At 48.4% G+C, this 20,393-nt stretch overlaps 1 protein-coding gene across 5 annotated transcripts in view; it reads left to right on the forward strand.

Moving 5' to 3' along the window:
* Positions 1–20,393, forward strand: part of RASAL2 (RAS protein activator like 2) — a 243,006-nt gene that overhangs the window by 165,453 nt on the left and 57,160 nt on the right. For all 5 annotated transcript variants that reach the window (XM_064148132.1, XM_064148133.1, XM_064148134.1 and 2 more), the window contains exon 4: positions 12,073–12,179. In XM_064148132.1, the coding sequence (XP_064004202.1) occupies positions 12,073–12,179 (107 nt within the window). The remainder of the gene's footprint in view (positions 1–12,072; positions 12,180–20,393) is intronic.

Genomic DNA, 20,393 nt, shown 5'->3' on the forward strand with positions numbered 1-20,393 from the left:
TTGCCTGAGCGTCTGCAGCGCCGAGACCTGTTTCTTCTTTCTGCTTAAACTGAATCTGTCATAACCTGCGACCTTTTTTTTTGGATTGGAAACCTCCGTTTCCCCTCCTCCCCCTGTTTTGTTTTGGTGGTTTTTTTTTTCCTTGTTTCTGCTTCGACTGAAAGCTGACACAAAAGGATAACAAGTATCCCACTTACTGCTCCCACCCATGCCTGCCCTCGCCGTGCGGTGGGGAGAACACAGCAGGATCACACTCTCACCTTGTCAGTGTAGACAATAACTGGAGTACTGGAATCCCGAGACCATCAGCTCCTCCCCACCCTCCCTGCCCTGGTTCGTTCACTTCTTGATGCCTGTATGGAAAAGTTTTCTGGCTGGAGAATGAGCCTTCTTTCTCCCGGGGATGTGGCCGAATGGCTGGATAGCAGCACAGAAGATGAGAAAAGCCTCCTCTCCTTTCTGGGTACGGTAGGGAGCTCACTGTATTTATGGGGGGGTTTAACACTTTCTGGGGAGCCTTTAATGCTTTCACTGGTGCTTGATTTCTTCAGTCCTGCAGTTAGTTACCTGACCTTATTTCTTTTGAAAAGCTCTGAAGTGGTATGCAATTGTTAATGAAACTTGGTTACCTTCCGTTTGAAGTAGCTGCAAACACCTTGGGCAGAGGTCAAGTTTTAGGTGGGCATGTGCCCTGCAGAAAGTGCTTTCTGGAGTAACTAATGTTGCTTACTGTTCTGGTTTTCCTTCTCTGCTGTTTGACCAGCTGATCACTGCCTTCAGCCTATTCCCATTCATTTCTGTCAGCTTGGTTACAACTTCTCAGCTGTGTGGTAGTAGTATGATAAATCAGAGGCTGCTGCTGAAAGTTCTTCCTCTTAAGAGAACTGTGGAGATGCATTTACAGCAAACATTTCAGTCAAAGGTTCAGGTACTTCTCTAGCCCAGAAGTTAAACTGAGGGGGTCAAACCATTCTGTGCTCTGTTTCTCAGTACTTACACATTACTTTGCTGGCATTCAGGTAGAAAACTGAAAGTATTCTCTTATTTATAGTCCAGCGTTAATACTACCAGGAGGTTAAAAAGGCTTTAAGCAGAAATCACACAGAGAAGCTGGTTATTGTTTTGTTTTCCCCTTCGAGCTGTTGCTATGTCACTGTTATTTGGGTTTGTTCTTTTAATCCCATCTCCACAAATCATTCCATCTCTCTCCTTAATGGCTTCTATTGTTGTCAGGATGCAGGCTGCTTCCTTTCTAGTTTGGTAATTTGTAGGTGCTGGGCTACTCAGCTGGGCTGTTTGCTATGTGTGTGTCCCTTTCCATGGACTATTTGAAATGATGCTTGGTGTAATAGCTCCTATGTTTGCCCTCCCCCCGAGGAGCAGTAGTCACTATTATGGATCTTTGCCTGTCAGTAGGGTGACAGCCAATCCAGAAGCTATTTCCCCTCAATTTTGTCATCCTCCATTCAGACCTGGTGTGCTTATGCTCTTTTCAGTAACTGGTTTACACTGCTTTCTGTGGTAGGCACTTCTCTTACTTAGCAGGTCCAGAACATGGGAGGAAAGGAAGAAACTCCCACAGAGTCTATTTGGATTTGCTAGCACTTCATCACTGCATGCTGTGGCCTTCCTTGGGAATATCACACCACAAACACCAGGAAGTAATTATTCAGCCCAGAGACTGAAGGGTGTTGCAAAGATGAGCTATTTAAGGTAGCATTTTTTTTGCTTCTAAGTGCATATAAGAAAAACCAGTTCCCAAACGGTGTCTTAATCCTGGGGCCTTATTTAAGCTTCAGTGACATCCCTCAGATGTCCACAGGGATTTTAGTGTGTCCATAACAATCATTCCGATTGCTCAGGGGCAAAATCTTGCCGTAGTGAGCAAGAGTTACTGAAGCTTGGTGCTGCCTTCTGGCCCATCAAGAGGAGCTGGGAAGAGCTGTTGAGCTTTGCTGCCTCCAAGAGCCAAGCTCTTGTGAAGATACCCCAATAACCAGAGCCAAAGGATGGCTTCTTAGAGAATGCCTCAATTCACAGCCCTTTTGCAGAGGCTCTAAAGATTGGGTTTGAAAGCCATGGCTCAAGGCTGTTGTTTAATAATGAGGATAATAAATATTGATATCATACTAATGTGTGTCTAAGTCACAAGCCTCTAAACAAATGACACTGCGGGAACAAGCTACCATGCATCAGCTGATCCGCGTTAATTGTCTGTGTGCAATCTCTCTGCAGCAAACACGAGGGGATTTGAATTAGCAGGGGCGGTCCAAGATCATTAGGAACTAACGAGGCCATCAGCATCTCCAGGTCATGTGCAGTAGCTCCTCGTGTCTGCTTTTGTGTTGGCAGAGTTGCCCAGGCAATTCGTGGCTATGTGCAGAGAGTCAACCACTAAAGGAGGGTTCTGAGGAGGTTAAAAAGGGACAACCATTCCCAGTCTTGTGTGGCCACACACACCATACAGAGGATATGCTGACCAGTTTATGGGCATGCATCTCTTTCTGACTCAGGTTTGAAGAGCTGGAGGATTCCTTACCTCAAAGCTAGTGCATGAGTTTAATAACAGCTGATCTTGTACGCACTAAATGCCACAGACAGTTCCCTCAGAACGTTCTGCATAAAGAAATGGTACTTGAAAGCCAGCAACTATCATCTCCTGTGATATTCTTGCCCTTCCTTCCACTTTCCCCTTTGCATTCATCTGCTTTGCATGTTAGGTCTCATCCTTCCAACTGCAAAGTCCTTTAGGAATCAACAACATAAATGTCTTTTAAGTGACTTAAGTTGTCATTTAGGTTGCTTGCTATGCACGTTCTGAACTGGGCACTGATTCCATTACCCTTTTTTTTGTATGCCAGCACAATGCAAGTGCCTAGCACCAGCAGAATCAGCTGTCTGTACATTAAAAGTCTTCGATATTTACCTGGCTCATCTTGCAAGGCCTGTCTGATCAGCCCAATCCTGAGCAAAGCACAGTATCTTCTTTTACAGTCACTGCTAATGGACCGAGAGAGTTTTTGATCCATAATTGGTATCTCTCAGGTGTTTGATAATGAGAGTTCTGTAGCCAGTGAGCTTTGCAGGCTTTCCTTTGTATTTCCTTTTGCTGGCTTTGTAGCTTCTCTGCACTTTAGTATGCAGTTACTTGGTTGCATTCTCTCTGATGTATCTTCTTCTGGCTTCCCCCTCCCCCCCATCTAGTTGTTTATTTAATTGATTTTTTATGATAGTCTGTGAATTGGGCCCAAGTCTGAATTCCCCCCAAGTGAGCAAATGAGACAATTCTTACTCCAAGCATTAACATTTTAATTTATTTTGATATGAGGCTTCCTATTTCATTAGGAAACATTAATCTGAGAGATGCTGTTCAGACATTTCTTCTTCTTGATGTTCCTTTTTATCTATCTCCTAATGCTTTCTAGCTTTAATGCTGTCTCTCCTTTTGTCACCTAGTATGTATGTTCACCAGGGTAGAAGACACCAGAAGGAAATACTGCCTGCACCCAACCAGGTCTTTCTCATTAGTGCTGTCACATGAGCTCTCTGAAAACAGCCCTAATGAGACAAAAAGAGTCTCTCGTGTCTCAAGGAAGCTGTGAACGCCATAGTGCTACTGAATCTATATGCTGTACTAATATACCATAAACTACCTGGGAGCATGCTGAATTCCTGTGCTTCAGGGTCAAACAGCATCAACTAATGATGGACCCCAACCCTCAGGGTCAAACAAGCACCTTCATTATTTATGTGCTGTGCTAGGTGATCAGCAGCTCACAATGAAAACAGTAAACATGGAGCAGAGTGGAAGGGCAATTACCTTTGGTTTGGTTTGCTTTTCTGCTCTAGAAGCTCAGAGCCACAGTGACCTGACTTAATAAAGTAAGAAACACAAGCTCTGTCGTTCCTGGTGTCCATGGTACAAATACTAAATCTCTGTCTGTCTCTCTAGTGAACTACTCAACTGGTGGTTGCATCCTCCAAAACTGGCTGCCAACCCAGAAGTGCTCCAGCCCCTCCAGACTGATGCTTCAGCCCATTATAAGTGTGTTTGGAAAAGAAATACTGGCACCAAAAGTGTTGCAGGGGTTTATTCTAGATGCCTTCTGTAGTTAAGCCATAAATTAATGGGCCTTTTGCCAGAGTAGAAAACAGTGCTGAAGGAGGCCTTGAAATCCTTTAGGTCTTTCTAATCAACTGCCACGTCCCCACAAGTGTCTCTTCTGTCTGTCCTCTTCAAGAGAAACACTTGTCTGTCCCATTTGTACCAAAGAACAGTACAGCAGCAAAGATGATTCCCCCCCACATTCTACTTCAGCATGTTCTTTTATTTTCACCCTCTAGGATTCAGTTATTTATTACTTAATTGCTTATTCTAAAACCAAATAATTGCCCAGCAGCCCATAAGGGGTAACTTACACGTCTAATTTTCTTAATAGCCTTCTTTCTTCCTACCTACTGTGTAGGGTTTATCCCACCCTGATAGTGCCTTGTTTCAAGGTAAGACTGTAAATTCTTTGGGGCAGAAATGGTGCCTGCTCAGAATGCAGTCCCCTCCCCTCCTGCATCCTGGTAAGAAGCCTCCAAGCATCACCGTCTTTGAAATGTGTCATAATCTCTCCAGGCCAGATGAATCTCCCTGGTCAGATGATGATGGAACAGGAGTTAGTGAGTCTGGAGAAGAGGAGATTGAGGGGACATCTCATTGTTCTCCACAGTTGTCTGGAAGGAGGTTGCAGTGAGGTGGGGCTTGGTCTCTTCTCACTCCCTGGTATCAGGTGATAGAAGAGAAGAAATGGCCTGAAATTGTGTCAGGGGAGGCTTAAATTGGATATTAGGAAAAATTGCTTTCCTGAAAGAGTGGTGAGGCACTGGAACAGGCTGCCCAGGGAGGTGGTGGAGTTACCTAGCCCAAGACATGTGTGAATCATAGAATCAACCAGGTTGGAAAAGACTTCCAGGAACATCCAGGCCAACCTAGCACCCAGCCTTGGCCAAGCAACCAGACCATGGCACTAAGTGCCTCAGCCAGGCTTGGCTTCAACACCTCCAGGGACGGCGACTCCACCACCTCCCTGGGCAGCCCATTCCAATGCCAATCACTCTCTCTGCCAACAACTTCCTCCTAACATCCAGCTTAGACCTACCCTGACACAACTCCAGACTCTGTCCCCTTCTTCTGTTGCTGCTTGCCTGGCAGCAGAGCCCAACCCCACCTGGCTACAGCCTCCCTTCAGGTAGTTGTAGACAGCAATGAGCTCTGCCCTGAGCCTCCTCTTGTGCAGGCTGCACACCCCCAGCTCCCTCAGCCTCTCCTCACAGGGCTGTGCTCCAGGCCCCTCCCCAGCCTTGCTGCCCTTCTCTGGACACCTTCCAGCACCTCAACATCTCTCTTGAATGGAGGAGCCCAGAACTGGACACAGCACTCAAGGTGTGGCCTGAGCAGTGCTGAGCACAGGGGCAGAAGAACCTCCCTTGTCCTGCTGCCCACACTGCTCCTGAGCCAGCCCAGGATGCCACTGGCTCTCTTGGCCACCTCGGCACACTGCTGCCTCATTGTCAGCTCCTCTCTACCAGCACCCCCAGGTCCCTTTCTTCCTGGCTGCTGCACATGGCACTTGGGAGCATGGTCTAATGGCCATGGTAGAGTTAGGTCCATGTTTGGACTCGATAATCTTGGAGGTCTTTTCCAACTGTAACAATTGAAGGGCTCTGTTTTGTGCTGCTGTGAATTTCTAAAGGGGAATGTCCATAGTGCTTGCATTGAAACTGCTGACAGACTGCACTGTAGAAGAGGGCTGTCGTGTGTGCAGCTTATTGATCCCCCCTTCAGACACCAGGGTAATTGCAGCATTGCTCCTTGGCTCAGCTAATGCTCTGACCAGCAGCAATTACTGTGTTCTCCTGGGAAGTGCCAGGGTACCTCTGTGAAGAAGGAGGGCAAATATTTGGGTGGGGTTTTGTTTAGTTTCAGCTGGGGAAACAGCTGAATGGAAGTGCACCTGAGAGGCAGTCATTGGGAACACTGGGTTCTGGGGAGGTAATTGCTGCTATTGAACTGGTTTGGTATTGTTCAAATGCCTGTAATTAAGCTAGACTTGAGAGGCAGAATGAATTGATTCTTTTTATGAATCATATTCTCTGTCCCTTCTAGTTGCATCATATCAGGATGTATGCAGACAAAACAAAAGGAAGTCCCAATCCTTGAAATCTCATTATATCTTCCTTTTTTTCTCCCCCTAAGCAGTAGATAATAGACACCAGCAGTCTGCCCCCCTTCCTGGGAAAGACAACACAAAGATATCAAGGGAAGATATTGAAGAATGAATTTCAGGAGAGATAGAATTTATTTAACTTATTTGATTGTCTCTCAACAGAGTACATCTTGGGAAAGAAATATTAATTACATTGTGACTAGTAGGGTTATTTTATTTTCAGTGGATGATGAGTGTGGCCTTTCACTGCTGCAAGTCTTTCTTGAACATTAGAGCAAAGGACCTTGGAGTGGAGCTAAGCTATGGACTGCTTGAAATCACCACTGGCAGACTTGTGACTTTGATTATCAGTTGTGACTCTCTGTTGCTTGTTATGAGCTGCTGAAATTCACAGCAGACACAAGGATGGTGTGCAGAATATGACCAGCCTGAGGACTTGGTTATAGAAATGGAGCACCTGCCAGCCTGGAGTGGACTGTCTGATTTGTTGTTTGCTGACAGAGACCAATACCAGCCCCTAGGGCTGGGTGATAGTTGGGACTGGATGATTTTGGAGGTCTTTTCCAACTGGGTTGGCTCTATGATTCTGTGAGTGATATCAGACTAGAGTTGCACTTGGCCAGTGTGCTTACCCCTTATTTACATCTCTCTGCTTGAGAGTCACCTCCTGGCCTTCCTAAGCAGGAACTCAGATCTGGAGATGCTCTTACTGGTCTTGGGAGGACACAAGCCCAGCCTGGAGTGTGCCACAGTTGTGATGTGCATTCCACTGAGACCATGCAGTAGTTTCATTACATTGCCCTTTGCAACATCACAGGCAGTCCTGTAATCTTTGTTTCTGTGACCTTCTTTGCAAGTTCAGTGAGTGAATTCTTTTCACTCTAACCCCTGAGGACTGCTCTTTGTTCCTGATTATTTCTCCTGCCCTTTTCCAATCCATTTCTAACTCAGAAAAATGGAGCTAGAGCAACAAGCACTGCCCTGCAAAGCTGAGAGGTTTCTTTTCTTCTCCCAGCTGACAAAAGCCTCTTCACAGTAGAACACAAACTCTCACAACAACCAGGTTTCAGATTTCAAGTGGCCAGAGCAGCCAGCAGTAGAAAATTCATCCTGAGTCCAAGAGCCACATCCTAGCTGGAGGTCATTGAGGAGACACAGCTGCAGCCAAGACAGCTGCTTTCAAAGCAGGTCAATGGCCACCACTACTCCTAGGAGTAAGTGGCACCTGTCTTACGGAAATCTGCCTTCTGAAGGACGTTGGGTCTCTTCCCATCTTATCTTGCACCACTCTCTGTCCTCTGCAAAACCATCTTCAGCATATCCTTGGGCAGTTCCCTCTTCAGAGACACCTGCTATTGCTGAGTAATTGCCTTAGCTAATTTGTAACTGACTATTTCCATGCAGTGTGTAAATAATGATTTGCATAAATATTTACTTACATAACTACTGCTGCACATCACCTCTACAGGAGGTGATAAACTCCAAGTGTCCCATAGGGATCTTGGCAATGTTTATTGAATTCCTTTTTTTTAAGGTTGGCTTTTTTTTTCCCAGAGGTTTTTTTTTTTTTTTGTTTGGTTTGTTCTTCCCAAAAATTGTGAGTGGATGCAAAGGGTTTCAGATTGTTCATCCATGGAAACGAGGTGATTTGTCTGTAGTCTTGATCCCCAGGAGTGAGCAATGCAGAAAGCAGTTGTAATTTAATACTAAGCCGGTGAGAGGTGCATTGATTTTTAGAGCAGGTGAAGATTATGCAAGAGTAGCCTCTGGCATTACTGGGGGAGCAGGGGAGGGAACTGTCTCATTTTTTGCCTGGTGGTGACAGTATAGATTTTTTTTTTAACACAACTCAGCAAAACCACTGTTCTGTGGACATCACAGCAGGCTGATTTAGCTTTTGATTGCCAAGTAACATCTCTTAACAGCTTTCCTGCATCTGGGGCTTCTTTTTTCCTGAGGACTGAGCATCTTGTTTATTTGTGCTTGGGTGTTTTTTTGGAAGGAGAAAGGAGGGAAAGGTATTTTTGGTTTTAGTTCATTGCAGGCACCTCACAAATATTCCACTTCCCCTTCCCCGTTGGGTACACTGCTGTGATGGTCTGAGAACTGAAGAAACTCATTCTAGCAATGAAATGTAAGTGGTTTATTTGCAGAGAATTCCAGCTGCTGGTGGTTAGCTGTGGGGGGCAGGCAGGGAGAGCCAGGCACGTTCCCATTGGGGTTAAGCTTAAGTTCTTCCTGGAGAGAGTGATTGGCATTGGAATGGGCTGCCCAGGGAGGTGGTGGAGTGGCCGTGCCTGGAGGTGTTGAAGCCAAGCCTGGCTGAGGCACTTAGTGCCATGGTCTGGTTGCTTGGCCAGGGCTGGGCGCTAGGTTGGGCTGGCTGAGCTTGGAGCTCTCTTCCAACCAGGCTGATTCTCTGTTTCTTCCTACACTGCCCCTCCTGCAGAACCTACTGTTGAAACTAGTGGGGCAACTCAGGCTCCCGTTCTCATTCATGACTCAGCAAAGTTATCCGAGTGTGTTAAATTCCTGAGGCAGCCTTGATGCGATTCCCTGCGTGTGAGGAGCGGAGAGAGCCCAGCCTGTTGCCTTACGCGTTACTGTTTGATGCGAAAGTGAAAGGTGCTGGCCCCGAGCGGTCGCTCCGCTCCCGGCCGTGCCGCCGGCGGAGCCAGCAGCAGCAGCAGCAGTGCCTTCAGTCCCACCTCAGGCGTCTCTCTCTGGGAGAGCAGCACTCACAGGGGCGGCAGGAAAGAAGTTTCCCTTGGCAGAGGCGGAGCGAGGAGGCAGGAGGGATAGAAGAGCTCATCATCTTCACATGAAAACTGGCAGCCTCTGCAAAGGCTCCTGAGACGGTGCTGCTGACCGCTCCTCAAACCCCTGGGGCTAGCGCTGGCCCTGCTCCAAGCGCTTTGTTCTCTAAAGGTGCCCTGACAGGCACTTACCCTCCGGCGCTGGCACAGGCGATGCCTGCCTCGCTGTAAGGCAAAATGCACCATGCTGCTCCCCAGCTGCAGGAGAGATCTCCCCAAAGACGGCATGGCTCTGGAGCAGTTACTGCAAGCTTTGTCAGACCATCGTTGGCTTGATGGGTGCAAGCAGGGCTCGTCCTGGTGGGCAGCGGGCAGCAAGCAGCTGTGCCCTGCCGTTTCCCAGCAGCAGCCACACTGTGCGTTAGACTTTGTTTGCCGCGTTAGGAGGCTGCGCTGCCTCTGGGCAGCCCTTTCCCACTGATGGCTGCCAGCAGGCCGAGAGACTGATGGTTAGCAGTCTGGGGGGGCTAAGAGATAAACACCTACAGTGTGAGACACTGGCACTGCAGGCTCCGGGCTTGTGAGGCACTGGCACTGCAGGCTCCAGGCTTGTGAGACACTGGCACTTCAGGCTCCGGGTCTGTGAGATGCTGGCACTGCAAGGTCCAGGGGTGTGAGACACTGACACTGCAAGGTCCTGGTCTGTGAGGCACTGGCACTGCAAGGTCCAGGTTTGTGAGACACTGGCACTGCAGGCTCCAGGTCTGTGAGATGCTGGCACTGCAGGCTCTGTGTTTGTGAGGCGCTGGCACTGCAGGCTCCGTGTTTGTGAGACGCTGACACTACAGGCTCCGGGTTTGTGAGACACTGGCACTGCAGGCTCCAGGTCTGTGAGATGCTGGCACTGCAGGCTCTGTGTTTGTGAGGCACTGGCACTGCAAGGTTCGGGTTTGTGAGGCACTGGCACTGCAGGCTCTGTGTTTGTGAGACACTGGCACTGCAAGGTTCGGGTTTGTGAGACACTGGCACTGCAGGCTCCGGGTCTGTGAGATGCTGGCACTGCAGGCTCCGTGTTTGTGAGACGCTGGCACTGCAAGGTTCGGGTTTGTGAGACACTGGCACTGCAGGCTCCGGGTTTGTGAGACGCTGGCACTGCAAGGTTCGGGTTTGTGAGACACTGGCACTGCAGGCTCCGGGTCTGTGAGATGCTGGCACTGCAGGCTCCGTGTTTGTGAGACGCTGGCACTGCAAGGTTCGGGTTTGTGAGACACTGGCACTGCAGGCTCCGGGTTTGTGAGACGCTGGCACTGCAGGCTCCGTGTTTGTGAGACACTGGCACTGCAGGCTCCGGGTCTGTGAGATGTTGGCACTGCAGGTTCTGTGTTTGTGAAACGCTGGCACTGCAGGCTCCGGGTTTGTGAGACGCTGGCACTGCAGGCTCCGTGTTTGTGAGACACTGGCACTGCAGGCTCCGGGTCTGTGAGATGTTGGCACTGCAGGTTCTGTGTTTGTGAAACGCTGGCACTGCAGGCTCCGGGTCTGTGAGATGCTGGCACTGCAGGCTCCGGGTCTGTGAGATGTTGGCACTGCAGGTTCTGTGTTTGTGAAACGCTGGCACTGCAGGCTCCGGGTTTCTGAGAGAGCCTCTCCTTCACTATGCTCCATTTTGTCCTCCTCCGAGCGTCCGTGGGAGATGCAGGTTCTAACTGTGGTGAAATCACAATCCGCTCTGCACGGGCATCACAAGTAAGGCTATCCCTGAAGAAGGCTTCTCTGCTTTCCCCCTGGTCGCTGGGAGGCAGGCGCTGCTCCCGTGGCACCAGCTGGCTGTCTATCTCTGCAAGCCCTTTTTTTGTCCGCCTTTGCTGCTGTGAATCAGGATGTACAGAGAAATTCGCTGTAGCAGAGGGAAGCCGGCAGTTGGGCGTCTGTTAATAGCCTGAAAGTAACTAATGAGGATGTGCAGTCGGAGCGATTGATTGAATAGCTGCAGTCCTGTGTGCTTCTTGCTCGCTCGCCTGCTCTCGGCAAGCCCTGGGAAGGGAGGGGGAACCCGAAGAGCCGGCGTTCTCTTCAGTGGAAGTAGCACGGATCCCCAGGGCCAGCCGGCCAGAAATGGAAGTTTAAGCCGCATCTGTCTCCTGAAAGGAAAACGGCAGGAGTCAAAATGTCACTGCCTGGAGTCACGGCTCGCTCCTTTTCTTTAAGATTCCGAAGATAACAATGGACTTTCTGCTAGGAAGTGATTTCTTTCCCCTCCCCGTGTCGGGGGCTGTTTTGTGAAGCTGGATTCCTTTAAGTCTGGCGATCGAGCTGGAGATGGGCAGCAGTTGTGATAAAGGTATCGGTCTGTTTGTGTATGTCTCTCTAGCCGTGCATAAAAATGCATACGTGCGCTGTACATGTGTCTGTGGAGAGGTCGTTAATGCTCTCTATACTTTCTTAAGCTATTCTCCGACTTCAGTATGCTAGGAAAAAGATCTAAGTGCATCCTTCATGAATATTTGTGCTCACCACATCAGCCTGCATGGATTTAAGATGCCAAAGTCGTATCTTAGTAAGGTCATATTGCCAGAATGAGGAGAAGTTGACCTATTTTTTTTCATCTGCAGAGATGTAGCTGTCATACTGCCCGGGCAGTTAGGAGTCTTCTGCTGGTTGCATGGTTTGAGCAAGCAGCGTGGTCCTGTTAGACCAAACTTTGACCTATGTCAAGTGGGCTTCAGCTGCCAGTGACTAAAACTGAGCTTCCCTGGGTGGTGATTTTAGGTATCTGTTAATTACTGTGTTGCTTGTGTAAAAAGAAGAGCTAATTAAAGCTCTTCTCACCAAGGAGGATGGAATACTGCATACGTTTGGATGTTGCTCTTTACCAGCGTTTGTCATTCTGATTGCCTACAGTCAAGTCAGATCCACAACCTTGAATCTGTCAGTGGGAATGCTGCTGTCATTGCCTGAGTAGATAAGATCCAGGAAAATAGGAGAGTGTAATTCAGCAGTTCACTAACACACTTGAAACTTTGCTGAGGCGTCAGAGCTGAAAACCTAACTACTCCCCACCCCCAGCACCCATTCACCTTCTTTTTTCTTCTCTTCCTCAGAGGTCCCAGCAGAGAGATCTCCTCGCAGACGGAGCATCTCCGGGACCAGCACCTCTGAGAAAACCAACTCCATGGATGCTTCAAATACTTCTCCTTTCAAAGTGCCAGTAAGTGTGCCTTGCCTGCAAAGGAGGAATTTTCTCCTTGAATAGGAGGGGGAGATTAAAATATCACAGTGTGCAGCTAAGCTCTGGGAGGCAAGGCAGAGGGATGGGAGGAGGAAGAAGAGTATTTAGTTAACATTTCCAGTTGCCCAAGACGTATTGCTATCAACTCTCATGTATTATCAATGAGATCCGTGGTAGATCTGTAACTTGCTTGTTTCCCTTGCCTTGATCTAGAGCTGCAGCTAGTGAAGCATCAGTGTTCGTGTGGGCAGCGACCTATATAAATACTTTTGAAGTCGCCGCCAGGGATTGCATTGCATTGCATATTCAGTTCTGACCAGGAAGAAAGTTCCTCTGAGCCTGGTGACAGCATGTTGGTTTTCCCTCGTGCCAGTGGAGTGCACAGGAAACTGAAATGGCTTTCACAGATAGAATGTTTGCAGGTGTGTTAATTGCTCTTTAGGTCTTAAGTTGTTGTTGTTGAGCTTGGTTGGCTGTGAGTCTGCGTGAGGCATTTTCAGCTAGAGCCTGGATTTCCTTGCTTGTGTCAGTTTTGGGTCAGTGTATGCATGAGCACAAAGGCCTTGCTGTTATTAGAATCTTCAAGGTAAAATGAGGTTGTCAGTAATTCTTTTAACAGTCTTTGTTCATGTTTCAAACCATCTCCCTTGAATATTGCAAGTATTTTCACACCACCCTTAAGTAATCTGCCTGCTTTAAAACCTGTCTAGAAACAGGGAGAGGAATTACTCAGTGAACATTGTGGGGGTTGTGTGTTACCTATGCATGTGAGTGCCATTTCCATACCTCAGTGTGTATGTTCTTGTTTTGCTTGAGATGGGACTCATGCCTTTTAGGCACACTTCCTCTTGCCTTACTTCAGATCCCAGCATATGTGAAGCTTGGGGTTAAATGGCTCTATGTCATTTTAAAAATAGGATTAATAGTCAAGGATTTGATGAGAGCTGTTTAAAGGTTGGTCAGTGTATAGAATAGATAGTGGTTACAGCAACCTGTAAGTCCCTGGTTTACTGGGAGAGGAAAAGGGACCAAGGAAGTAGTGAGTCCATATGACTGAGTGTCCATACTTGGCTCCTCGTCAGAGTCATAGGATAATACAGTTTGAAGAGACCCCTGAAAGTCTGTGCCCCCCTTCAAAGCTGTGCCCAGATTGACCAGGTTGCTCAGAGCATTCTCCAGACAGGTGTTGAAAACCTCCATGGATGCAGATTGCACAGCCTTGCTGGACAACCTCTCCTGATGTTTGACTATCCTCAGTGGGAAGAATGTTTCTTTTGTAAAGGCTTTCGTGTCAGAAAGCCTCTGCAAAACTTGAACTCGTGATGTCTGTTGAAAGACCAGGAATGGCATTTTCCCTTCAGTTCAGAAAAGACCTGAAGCAGCAGTTAAAGCAGAAGATAGTGCTTAGCCTGGAGAGGAGGGAGCTCTGAGGGAAACCTTAACCATGTGTGGAAATAGCTGATAGAAGGTAATAAAGATGATGGAGCCAGGCTTTTGGGCAGGAGGCAGTCAGCACAAATTGAAATGCAGGAAATCCATTCAAGCATAAAAGCCTTTTTTTTTCCCTCTGGAAGACATTGCCTGGTAAGGTTGTAGAGTCTCCATCTTTGGAGATAACCTTCAAAAGCAGACTGGACACATAGTCCTAAGTATCTTGCTCTAGTTTACCCAGCTTTGAGCAGGTGGTTGAACTAGACCATCTCCACAGGGGCCTTCCTCCCACCTCAGCTGTTCCATGACTATGATCTATCCTGTGCCACTTGATTGACCTGTTTTCTGGATAGCACTTGATGGGAAAAGGGTCTTGAAGAGGTTGCATGTGAAGTTGTCACCAAAATATTCTGCTGTGTCAAGTTGTGAGATTTCTGTGCTGAACCCATAGCCCAGGAAGATTGCTGCACTCTGAGAGCCTTCAGAAGTCCTGTTCTTGTCTCCACTCATCAGAAATTCTCTGTCTTCTTTGACTTCATCTATAAGTAACTGCCCTAGCCTTCAGATGTGTGCATGCATTGGCTCACTCTTTGTCTGACAACTGCAAGCTGTGTATCAGAAGTGTTTGATTAGTATCTGTATCATCTGTTTTATGTGGCTCCTTATTTCTTTCTTCCTCGAATTTGCAGGTTTTTTTTTAATGTGGATCTTATCTTTTATGTAATGTTGTACTCTTTCTCTAATAGCTCTTTAACATTGCTTAGCCTCTTGCCCCGCTTCAAAACAAGAACCTCACAGAATGTTTCTCCTTTCCTCTGGCAGTGTCTTAGGGCTTTTAGGACTCTGGCAAATGGGCTGAGGAAGCAGTACATGGCTGTCCTTTTTGGGCATAAACCAGCAAAAAGCTCAGCAGCTATTTGTGCCACGTGTAGCTGGTATCATGCTTCTTTGGCCATCTGGCCACCTGCATACCCAGGAGCATAATGCCCCCTCCTGTCTGTCTTATAGGTCTGAGGCTTCTGGCTCTGTAGGTTTTACTCTGAAAATCCCAGTTATCTGCTGTGTCTCCTGAGCAGGTTGCAGTGCAGGTGGGGGCTGAGATCAGCCTGTTTTAAAACATGCCAACTCCTGATCTGTTTAAAAGAGCAAGCTGCAATTAGAAGTCAGGATTGCTGAAGAATACAGATGAGCTCCCTCCCAGGCTCCTGAAATAAAGTACCCTGTTAACTTCTTGTGGATTGGCACCCATCTAATGGGCGGGTGATAAGCTGGGGAGGAATCATCTTCCTTCCTTTTGATTTATAGTAGGAATTTCTCAGCTCTCAGAAGTAGGTGAGATGACTTGTGGAAGTCTCAGATCAGTGGGCTGAAAAGAGCTTCAAGTGAAGGCTGTAAAGGGTGTCTATAATGTCTTTTAATGTGTGTGTGTGTGTGAGGTCATCTTTATTTGACAGGGATTTACTGTGCATAGGAAGGAGATGAATCATAGGATAGAATCAGTCAGGGTTGGAAGGGACCACAAGGAGCAGCCAGTTCCAACCCCCCTGCCATGCCCAGGGACACCCTACCCTAGAGCAGCCTGGCCACAGCCTCAGCCAGCCTGGCCTCAAACACCTCCTCAGCCACCTCCCTGGAAAACCCATTCCAGGCTCTCACCACTCTGGTGGTGAAGAACTTCCTTGCCATGTCCAGAATAAGAAGAGAACTTTTTGGTTTAGAGGCCATTGACACCTACAGCACAGGTTGGAAGGCTGCAGGCAGCTGTGGTGTAGTGCTGCCTCAGTTCTTCTTTCCGTGGACCTGACTCTGTGCCTTACCTCTTCTCACTGTGCAGATTTCTAACAGAAAGCAGCTTAAGGCAGGGGACAGCTTAACCTTCTTCCATACTGATGGAAAATTATGCTGAGACCTTCATAATAAGTTGCTTTTACAGCTCTTTTAAGTTGGATTCTCAAAAGCTATTTAAAAGCTGTCTTCTCGATAGGACAGTGGCTTCCAGCATGTTCTGTGCAGGGCTGTTTTTCCCTTTCAAACACCAGGCAGTGGTACTTGCTCAGAGCAAGGCATCTGTTTTTTTTAATACTGCTAATTGGCATTTGTTTAGCATCTGGAATTTTGATTCATAACAGCCTTTAAGCAAACATTTCCTTGGCAAGACATTTTTTAAGCAAGCTCTTCAGTGACAGTGGTCACTGATGGATTTATTTTAAGGGGCTGGCATGGTACTGCTCAGGAAAATTGCATTAAGGGAGGTTCTCCTTTCCTTCTACTCTGCCCTGCTGAGACCTCATCTTGAGTACTGCCTTCAGTTTTGGGCTCCCCAGTTGAAGTGGGACAGGGATCTGCTGGAGAGCTACAAGGATGATGAGGGGACTGGAGCACTGCCTGATGAGGAGAGGCTGAGGGACCTGGGGCTGCTTAGTCTGGAGAAGACTGAGAGGGGATTTCATCAATGTTTATAAACATCTGAGGGCTGGAGGTCAGGAGTGGGGGACAGGCTCTGCTCACTGCTCCCTGGGATAGGACAAGCATCAATGGGTGTAAGCTGCAGCATAAGAAGTTCCACCTCAACACAAGGGGGAACTTCTTTCCTGTAAGGGTCCCAGAGCACTGGCACAGGCTGCCCAGAGAGGCTGTGGAGTCTCCTTCTCTGGAGCCTTTTCTAGGCCTGTCTGGATGTGTTCCTGTGTGATCTGTGCTAGATTGTGTGGCCCTGCTGTGGCAGGGGGGTTGGACTTGATGCTCTCCTCGGGTCCCTTCCAACCCCTAATATCCTGTGGTCCCTATCTCCTGTGTGTGCACTAGAGGAAAAGAAGTGTGTTTAAATTTACTGGTGTCTGAGAAGTATAATTTCAGTACTTAAAAAGAAGCTCTCACTCTCTCAGGACTAATCCTTACCCGGGCCAGCATGTGCACCATGTTTGTTCTGGTTACCTCCTACCAAGGGGAATAAAAAGGATTCTGCTGATACTGAGATGCCTATGGAGATAAGAGCTCTTGGTGCTTATCCTTTCTTTTGCTTCCCCATTTCCCCTCATATTCTTGTCTGCAGGTGAAGCTTTGGTCTCCATCCAAGCTCAGTTGTGTTAACTGCTACTTGACAATTTTCCGTGGGTCTGGGAGGGATATGGTGAGAGGATGGAAGGGCAGGAAAGGTGGGAAAACGGAGGTGAAGACGGATGTGTGTTTGTGTGTGCCTCCTCACAGCCAGATGCCTGCTGCTTACAGACCTGCCTGTGTAGGGGAAGCCACACTTGTAATAATGACTACTATTTGCCTGAAGAAATAGGAAGGCAGACGGAAGCGGCTGGGAGCAGGCACCGTGACGCATAGGTGGGCGAGATACCAGCTTGTCCCTTCCCACACACGCTATGTCCTGGCAGAGCATCTTGGGCTCGGTGCATCCCCTTCCCTGCTGTTGCACTGTGGAGCCCTGGTAGCGCTGCAGCAACCTGCCATTGCTCTGCTGTTGGAATGGAGGGGCCAGGATAGATTATCAGAGCCCTAAAACGTCCTGCAGTGGCTAAAGAGAAGTCTCTGAACCGCTCTTCAGACTCGCCTCGCGCTCGCCAGGTTTTGCTTCTTTGGGGTAGGGTTGTTAGAGAGTTGCTATTACAAATCCATGATTCATCCGAGTCTGCTGGCTGTTAGGAGAAAAAATATGAGGAAGAGGCAAAGAAACAAGTGCAAATAAGACAGGAAAGCCAGAACACAACCTTTGAAGTGAAGAGAATGATTTTTATAGGCACCCTGTGCGTGTACGATGGGAAGAGCGCTACTTACAGATCACCTTCCTTGCTTCGTTTTGAGCTGAGGATATAATTGGATCTATAGAAATGCTGCCTGCCTCTGTGCTCTTTAAGAGTACTGCTAAATGGAACAGAAGACAATGCAGCCAGCCTAAGTGAAGGTCAGAGCTTGATGAGATCTCGTGGCTGCCCAGCCTCATCTTTTATGCAGTCAGCAAAATCGTTGCTCCTCCTGAGCACTGCTCCGCTGCCGTCGTGCTGCCAGGTTAGGACAGGGCTGATCTCCTCTGGCTGTGTGACCTGGTGGCATACAAGTACACATCTTTAATTCTACCTCGTTGCCAGTGCAGAGGTGGAATCTCTGATTTACAGTGGTGTGAGGCTTGTGGCACCCTCCATGAAAAACTGCCTGTGCTCAGAGCTGTCCTCCCTCCTTTAAGATGAACATTTGTCCTTCCCCTTTCTGCTCCTACCCGTGCATGTTTGTTTGAATCTGCTTTAACTCTTTGTTGTTTGCCTGTGGTGTGATGGCTTGGGTGTGCTGCCTGCTGCTCTACACATTTTGTGTCAGGAGGCATAAATCAGTGCCTGGTTATCTTTGAGATGCTCACCAAACTCTTGTCTCCATCTTCATTCTGGGCTAATACCATTCGTAGGCTTTGTAACCTTCACAGTACCTTTCTGCCAGAGTGGATTTGTTCACTGCATCAAACTTCAGTCTTGAGCTAGGTGATGGATGCATCTGCTCTGTGACATCACAGAATCAACCAGGTTGGAAGAGACCTCCAAAATCATCCAGGCCAACCTAGCACCCAGCCCTGGCCAAGCAACCAGACCATGGCACTAAGTGTCTCAGCCAGGCTTTTCTTGAATACCTCCAGGCACAGAGACTCCACCACCTCCCTGGGCAGCCCATTCCAATGCCAATCACTCTCTCTGACAACAACTTCCTCCTAACATCCAGCCTAGACCTCCCCTGGCACAACTTGAGACTCTGTCCCCTTCTTCTGTTGCTGCTTGCCTGGCAGCAGAGCCCAACCCCACCTGGCTACAGCCTCCCTGCAGGGGAGGCTCTGCCCTGAGCCTCCTCTGCTGCAGGCTGCACACCCCCAGCTCCCTCAGCCTCTCCTCACAGGGCTGTGTCCAGGCCCCTCCCCAGCCTTGCTGCCCTTCTCTAAACACCTTCCAGCACCTCAACATCTCTCTTGAATTCAGGAGCCCAGAGCTGGACACAGCACTCAAGGGGTGGCCTGAGCAGTACTGAGCACAGGGGCACAAGAACCTCCCTTGTCCTGCTGCCCACACTGCTCCTGAGCCAGCCCAGGATGCCATTGGCTCTGCTGCCCACCTGGGCACTGCTGCCTCAGCTTCAGCTCCTCTCTGCCAGCACCCCCAGCTCCCTCTCTGCCTGGCTGCTCTCAGCCACTCTGGCCCCAGCCTGCAGTGCTGCTTGGGTTATTGTGGCCCAAGTGTAGAACCCTGCACTTGGCCTTGTTCAGTCTCATCCCACTGGCTTCTGTCCACCCATCCAGCCTGGCCAGGTCCCTCTGCAGGGCTCTGCTACCCTCCAACAGCTCCACAGCTGCTCCTAGCTTGGTGTCATCTGCAAACTGACTGGTGCTGGACTCAATCCCCTTGTCCAGATCATCAGTAAAGATATTGAGCAGGACTGTGCCCAGCACTGATCTTTGGGGCACACCACTGGTGCCAGCTGCCAGCTGGATGTGGCACCATTCCCCACCACTCTCTGGGCCCAGCCCTCCAGCCAATTCTTGACCTGTATCAGAGTGACTCTGTACAAGCCAGGAGCTGCCAGCTGTGCCAGGAGCTTGTTGTGGCAGACAGTGTCAAAGGCTTTGCTGCAGTCCAGGCAGACTCCATCCACAGCCTGCCCCACACTCACCAGGCAGGAACCTGATCATAAAAGGAGCTCAGGTTGGTCAGGCAAGACCTGCCCTTCCTAAACCCCTGCTGGCTGGGCCTGATCCCTTTGCCATCCTGAATCCTTTGTCATCTGCTAAACCTCAACAGCAGGAGCATTTTTTTCCTCACGTTTGATGTAAATTAGGCTTTGATTTCCCTGCAGTTAGTGTAGGGGAACTATGAATGGTTCTGGCTTTTAAACACTTGCAGCCTTAAACATTTCCAGTCACTCTTGGTTTAATGGTGCTTAAATGTGTGCCGACTCCTCCTGTCCTTCACCTCCAAATCATGCATTAGTCAAGTTGTGCAGAGTTTAATTAATGCATCCTCTGCAAATCAGGCCTTCTGGCCCTTCTGTCACTCTTCTTGCTCCTCTGTTTTTAATTCTCTTCAGTTGATTCTCCAAGTTCTGCTGCTAAAGTTCACAGGAATGTGTGTTATCAGTTTCTAATTGCTCACCACCCTGTGTGTTATTTCTCTGTCCTCCCTTGGCCCTGGCTTCACCTTTTAATTTAATATAGCTCAGTGTAATTAATGTGCTGTTTAACTTTTCTTCCTGGTCCTTAGCAAAGCTGTCAAACAGAAGCAGCCATGCCACCAGCCCCACCACATCCCATTGGACCCTTTTTTCCACCTTGATACCTTAGCACTTCTCATAATTACTCTTTTTAGGTACTCCTGCAGCAGGTTCTCAGGTTTGTGTCACTGGCTTCGACAAAGCTCATTACCATTAATTGCTCTAATTAGTATGTACCTTGTGTTATCAGAAGGCAAAGGCCTGAAGTGCTGGACTGCTTGCTGGCTGTGTGCCAGAGGACTAAAGAGCCAGGGTCACAAAAATGATTGCCTGCTTCCTGACATGAGGGAGAAGTCAAAACCACAGCTGCTTGAATCACGGCAGGGTGGGCTGGAGGCCCTCACTTCTCTGGCTACTTCACCAGCTACAGCTGATAACTGCTGTTTGATTAAACATTCTGATAGACTCAGGTGAGCTGTCAGTTTTTAATCACCACTGTTTTGTTCTCCTGACAGGCATCTGGCCTTTCTGGGTTCCTGCACAGGGGCTTTTAAGGATGCTCTTGTGCTAGAG

The sequence above is a fragment of the Pogoniulus pusillus genome, chromosome 8 (genome assembly GCF_015220805.1).
Source record: "Pogoniulus pusillus isolate bPogPus1 chromosome 8, bPogPus1.pri, whole genome shotgun sequence".
Taxonomy (NCBI): domain Eukaryota; kingdom Metazoa; phylum Chordata; class Aves; order Piciformes; family Lybiidae; genus Pogoniulus; species Pogoniulus pusillus.